The sequence below is a fragment of the Pyxicephalus adspersus genome, chromosome 6 (assembly GCF_032062135.1).
Source record: "Pyxicephalus adspersus chromosome 6, UCB_Pads_2.0, whole genome shotgun sequence".
Classification (NCBI taxonomy): domain Eukaryota; kingdom Metazoa; phylum Chordata; class Amphibia; order Anura; family Pyxicephalidae; genus Pyxicephalus; species Pyxicephalus adspersus.
In genome coordinates, this window is record NC_092863.1 from 14389983 (window position 1) to 14396726 (window position 6744).

A 6744-nucleotide genomic window follows, 5' to 3' on the forward strand; every position below is an offset into this window, starting at 1 on the left:
AGATATTTAGGTAATGATCCTTTCTCCTGTGCTGTCTTTTGTCTCTTCTATTTTTCCTTTTACTGTAATCTATGAACTCTATAATGAGTTTATTGATGTCCTGATTAGTTGTCTGATAAACCAATTAATGCTGACACTGAAATGAGATTTATCGCCTTAATTCCAAAGTACAGTGACTCGGGGAGGGGTGTTATCTATGTAACATCTTATACAGAAACAATACGACAAAAGGTCAGCATTACAAAATGTCACCATACTATAATAATAAATTATATTTATTTGAAGACACATATAAACCTAAGGTACATTTTACCCAGGAACATGAATTGCAAAAGTACCATATGTGCTCTGAACTCAAAGCAATGTAGCATTTGGAAAAAACAGACCTCAGGGTAAAGTCATTGTTGACAATTGTAGACATTGTCAAACACCGGTAACATCTTCACGTTTCTTCCATGGCGGTGGGCCACAACCCTGGTTAATATTTTACCAACCTCCCTTTTTAATTCCAAAACCCCTTGATATAGCATAACAGTGATCTATTACACATGTTGGCCGATTACCAATCATCACATGGTGGATGTCTGCTTTTCGTCCTCTCCCTCATTGCACAATACAATGCATTGTAGTATTCATCAAGTAATGCACTTCACTTCCCCATTATTAAACTGTACGTATGTGTTGCAATGCACTTTGGATGGAAAGTCTAGGCACTGATGTGGGTTTTGATGTATTTTTTTTAATATAATAGAAAATGCATTAGCACAGACACCCCTAATCCATTTCACTTTACCAGGGTTTTGAACACATGACCTTGTGCTTGAAGATTCACCACCCTACACATTAAACCACAGACAAACATGGCTATATCTCTTCCAGAGAAAAGGGCCTTATGATTCATATAATCATTGACCTATTGCTTAGCTATTATGTTCTTATAAGGAAAGTGGCCAGTCATGGGAGATATATGTCACATTTTTGCACATGTACCATGTTGAGTTTCAATCTGCGAAGTGGAGAATATGTTATAGTGCCAGGTGTAGAATGTAAATGTATTGGGTTATTATACTTTTCACTTGGATTTCTTCTTCTTTTAATAACTTACAACAAATTTCTGTACTAATCTCTATTACAATTTATCTTTTAGTTTTGGATTAGGTGGGGATGATTTATTATGGTGGACACAATCAGCACAAGAATTTCAACCTTTCCCCATGCTTTAAACATTTTCTTTTACAGGTGTTCCTCCAAATGACTCCAGTTTTTTGATCAATGCTCTCCTTATCCATCATTACAAAAGAGGTGCTTGGTATCCGCGGGGTGGAAGCAGCGAAATTGCATTTCATATGATTCCCATTATAGAACGTGCTGGAGGTAGAGTGCTTGTACGGGCCTCAGTCTCACGGATCATACTGACCAATGGCAAAGCCACAGGTGATTGGAAAAGAAAAGCTAAAAAAGATTATAGCAGGTGGCAGGAGTCCATTTTTGTGAGTTACAATTCTTAAAGTGGCCCTTTTTTTGTATGAAAAAAAAGAATGCTACACTATGCAAACAACAATATTATTTTCAGTACTGTTTATTATTAAAGAGCAGCTCTACTGCCTAGTAGTATCAGTCTTCTGCAAACTGTAGCCATCATCCAATAATTTATATTTCTCGTTAGGAGTGGCTGTACAGAGAAAAGAGGGGGAAGTATGCATATATGCACCAATCATCATATCAGACGCTGGCATCTTTAACACATACAACCAACTCCTACCATCGGAGATTAAAGCAACACCAAGTAAGAGAGGGGCAAATACCTTTTTTTGACTACTTTTTCACTCATGTTCTATACCCATTGTTCCTTATGTTTTCTTGCACTAGATGTGTCCTCACTCCTCTCCAGCCTCCAGCATGGAATGGGCTGTTTTTTGGTTTTTGTTGGACTTTGTGGAACAGGTGAAGAACTTGGGCTGAAATCCACCAATTTATGGATCTACCCTGAGAGTGACCTCAATGGCTTGTGAGTCTTGATACTGAAGCTTTATTAAAATCATCTGAAGAGTTCAGAAACTACTTCATGTCAAAGATATTTTAAACTGTATCCAAACCCACATATTAATTATAGTTATTCTATAGCACCAGTTGTTGCCCTCCTGTACCCTCAGCGGCAGCTGCCCAGCAATCTTACTGTAAATATGTAAAAAATACAATTAATGTACAGTATGAATCTTGTGAATTATTTCAATAGCTCTTCCTTATAATGTATAAAAGAATTTTTTTTTTTTAATTAGAGTTGTCCCTTATGAATAGTAATTACCTTTCTTAAAAATATAATTTACCTTTCTTACAATTCCCAACAACTCTACACCCAATAGCAAGTGTGGTTTGATCAAATTTTTAGGGGATCAAAGACAAAGGTTCATGCCATTCGGTTCTTTAAATTATGAAAGATTTCAGGAGTCAGGGTGGAGACCTCTCATAATGGACACAGCAGATGTGCAGACCTAGAAATGGCCAGATCTCACAAACATGGTCCATGTGGGATATGGGACAATGTAATGTAACACTGCAGAATCTACAACACACTGAAATATTGGAACCTTTCCAAACAGAATACATGACTTGTTTGGACATCTTTTTCAGGATGGAGAAGTTGTGGTCTTCAGAGTGGGAAGAGATCTGTCAGGATTTACCTCTAATGTTTATCACATTCCCATCTGCCAAGGATCCAACTTACCAAAAGAGACACCCAGGTAGGAGGCATTCTGAAAAAATACCAAAACAAGTGTACCTTAGCCTTATATCTTTTATGTATTGATATGTTTAGTTGGTGATATTTGTGGATACACAGAAGAATATTGACTAGACTGTAGGTTCCTAGAATTTCCTTATAAATAATTTCAAGGTATCCCGGACCAAAACAAACACCTAACAAAGGTTGGGATCTAACAGTAGTTATGTATTTGTTCCTGCCTATGCCATGGTTCCATGTATAACTGACAGCCTTCCCCTGGCAATAAGCACCAAAGTAATCATTGAGTTGTCCAGTCCCAAGGCCTCTACTGCCCACTGAGGTTCTGCCCTTTAGGTGGGGATTACAACCTTGAGTTGACGGGTGTAATCTTGACTTAAAGTCAAGTCCCAATGTTCATCCTTGGTCTAGGATCCAAGATGCTCCACAGGTATTTTGGGTTCTATCTGAAGACTAACACAATTATTTGTAGGACACCAGAGCCGCACTTTAGCACTGTTGCTTTCCTAAGAACATTTTAGTGTGGGACTGGTGCACACCACTTTTGTTCATTCTAGTATAAGTGCCTATTCCACTGCAGGTCACTCCTGTATGACTCTGCTAACCATGACTCCTTATAAGTGGTTCTCCGACTGGAGTGGACAGACACCACGTCATCGTGGGGAGGAGTATCACAGCAGGAAGATGAAGCTGGCAGAACACATGGTTGAGAAAGCCCTACAAGAATTTCCACAACTTGAAGGAAAGGTATGGAGCAAAACCAGGTGTTGATACATGTAAATGCAAGCTTTAAATTTGGACTACAGGCTTACAGATAAATAACTAAGTTGAAATACATACGTGGGAGCTTTTCTACCTGTCATTTGTTATATATGTCCATCTGGTCCTGAGATACTCAATGCTCCCCCACAGCAAAGGTGGTGAGCTGACTTTATTTTATAAGACTTTTCTTACACCCTTTATGAGAGAAAGCCTAACTCAAGCCAAATTTCTGGATCTGGTCAGAGCAGAGAAGGGTTAGAACTCCCAGTGCCACCCACATCTCCATTACTTTATGGGTGTCATCAAGGCAGTATCAGCACTCTGCTTTAGAAACTGTAATGATACCAATAAAAGAGATGCTATTGCACATTTAAGGACTTATAATCCTTCCCTAATGAGAACAATGAAGGAACATTAGTTTTAGACATGTTGCCCACTTAGTAGTGAAGCAGTGATGAAGATCAAAGCCCTGTAGCCTTAAAAAACAAGTCAGCAATATCCTATATTGCTCTGCTGATAAATTCCGTATTTGTTAAATCATTCACAACAAGAAAAAGAAATATATGGTGTGTTGACTTCAATATGCAAGAATTACATTCTTGATTGAAGAAATCTCCTGTCTCCTTTATAGATTGAATACATGGAGGCTGCAACCCCAGTGAGTAATGAGTATTACCTACGGGCACCTTTGGGGTCAATGTACGGAGCTGAACAGAACTGTAGCCGATACCAATGTGACATTATCAGCAAGATGAGGGCGCAGACCGCAGTTCCGGGACTCTACCTAACAGGTGGGTTAGACATACATGTTCATTACACTGTATTCATAAACAGGTGGTTGTCTTGGGATGGCCCAGCTACAGAAGAGCACAGCACATCCTGCTTGCTTTGCAGCTCCCTTTGTTCGATTGAAACCTCAGACTGGCTATTATAAGATATGGATTGAGGTCACTGCTGTAATGACTAAGCACGCCTAAGAGTGATACAATAACCTACAAATGAAAAGATAGAGAACTGTGTAATAATATTAGGCATTAGTTAATGTTTACTTTCTAAATACATTTTTTCATTACCTTCAAAATCAAAATAAATTAAAAAATGGCCTAAACCATTATACATTGCTTTTGACTAGAAAGTATAATTTTAGTTGTGCCTGTTATTGTCTCCAATACTCCAGATAGCAATACTCTAGATAGCTTTTCAGTAACCATATGGCTTTTTTTACGTGGTTACTGAAAAGTTGTCACAAAACACCACCCACTTACAGCTTCTTCGCACCCAGTTTAAAAAATTCTGGGGAGAATACTGGAGTGATCAACATAGGAGCATTTTAACATATGTCACTATTTCTTTTTCAGGGCAAGACGTGTTCAGCAGCGGAGTGGCAGGTGCAGTGCATGGAGGACTGCTTTGTGCCGGGGCAGTTTTGAATCGTATTTTGTACATCGACCTTATGATGCTGAAAAAGCGTATTAAACGTCGCAGAGCACAGAGGAGTTCATAGGAAGAAACATTACCAGGAAGGCTACATCTTTTCTTGGTATATGTATACAGACCGTTCTACACAGAACTCATATTTCCATTTTATGTGTTCTTGGCTGCACATGTTGGTTTCAATACGTTTATGGAAGGAAACACTTGATGCTGATAGTGCCCTGGCTTCAGTTCCAACCTGGGGCTCTAGAGAGCTGCAAGGCCAAGGTGCTAGCTAGCCATTGAGCCACCAAGGTAAATCCCAAAAGGATTATATACAGTCAGACTGTAATATATAAAGCCTGCTCTTTGGATTTTAGAAATCACCCAGACCCTCCATTTACTACCATTACATTTTTACTAACATTTGTTGCAAACAATTTTTACTTCTTTGTAGTTTTTAAATATATATATTCAAGATTGGTTAATGTCTCAGCAAAATGCCTTTTTTTTTAAGGTTGGAGAACTTTTATAAATCAGGCCCTGTGTGTACACGCCTGTCAATATGGAATGGTGAGATCTAGGCCTGAAAAGAGGACCTGTGCCATGATGCAGCCATACCTGGTACATAGTACAGCTTGTTTCAAAACTGCTGTCTGCATCTCCATTCCCAGGAGCTCATGGATGCTGTAACATCTCACACTCCTATATTACAAACAATTCCATTTCAAAGGGTCAAGCTGGGATTTTATTTGGTCCATCAACATCAAAAGTGAACATTTCAGTTTACATAATAAAACACATTCTTCATTGTTTAAATCCCACTGATTTCTGTGTGGTATCAATAGGGGTTGGGGGAACAACATTACAGAGGACGTTTTTAAGGATCCCGGAACATTACAAAAGGGTGAAGATTACAGTAGTCTGTTTCTGGGTTGATTGATTTGTTTGCCACCTCCTAATATTCCACATATTTCTGCTTCTCCAAACAATTCCCAGTCTTTGTAATGATAAGTGTGTTAATATTTGCCTCATGGACTTCTTACATTTCCAACAGCCCTGCCATCGCCACCATGCATGCCTTTCCATTAACTTCTTCCAATGCTTCAAATAATCACTTCTCATAACTTCTCCCACCATGCCATATACATCATCTCCCTATCCATAATACACCTTCCATAGCTCTCAGTGATCTCCTAGAATTGTGCTTCAACATATCGTTCAGGTTTCTTGATTCTTCTGTTTTATGTCCTTTTGAGGTCCAAATATAGTTTCAAGCAATCTATTGCACCATTTAACACTTTTCTATAGTTCCTCCCATTACTTCATATGGCAACTCCAGGGCTGCTCCCAATACTTCATATCACACGTCTTTAGCTTTTTGTATTGCATCCTATAGCGTTTCCATACAGTTCTTTAACTTAATTGTGAATACATTTATATGTCCATCATATGCCTTATATTTCAACTGTGATACTCCCAGGTAGGAGATGATGGGTTGCTCCCAACCACACTGCTGTACGAGGGTGGGCTGGCCATACTGGGAGGGTAGAGGTAAGGCTTGGCGGCCACCTGTAGGATGGAACAACATGGAACAAAGTTACACAAGTTTCTTATTATCTATTAAGTCCTTGCTCGATTTTAGATCATCTGTGTGAACTACTTTTTAATATATCATTTGAAATTAAACAAGAAAAGAGTCAGTGGGGTCTATAACTATAACTAGGACTGACACTGACTTATATAGGTCAATGGCAAGAAAAGCTTTTGGGGCTGTTGTAAAAATTCTTTACAAGCAAAAATGGGTTCTGTTTTACAAGCTTCCATTT

At 38.7% G+C, this 6744-nt stretch overlaps 1 protein-coding gene across 1 annotated transcript in view; it reads left to right on the forward strand.

Moving 5' to 3' along the window:
* LOC140333191 (all-trans-retinol 13,14-reductase-like) overlaps positions 1-5739 on the forward strand; it is a 9299-nt gene extending 3560 nt beyond the window's left edge. Inside the window, exons 5-11 of the mRNA XM_072414691.1 lie at positions 1240-1434; positions 1667-1786; positions 1870-2008; positions 2632-2741; positions 3321-3487; positions 4134-4293; positions 4861-5739. Coding sequence (XP_072270792.1) covers positions 1240-1434; positions 1667-1786; positions 1870-2008; positions 2632-2741; positions 3321-3487; positions 4134-4293; positions 4861-5006 — 1037 coding nt within the window. The 3' untranslated portion in view covers positions 5007-5739. The remainder of the gene's footprint in view (positions 1-1239; positions 1435-1666; positions 1787-1869; positions 2009-2631; positions 2742-3320; positions 3488-4133; positions 4294-4860) is intronic.
* The last annotated feature ends 1005 nt before the right edge of the window (positions 5740-6744 follow it).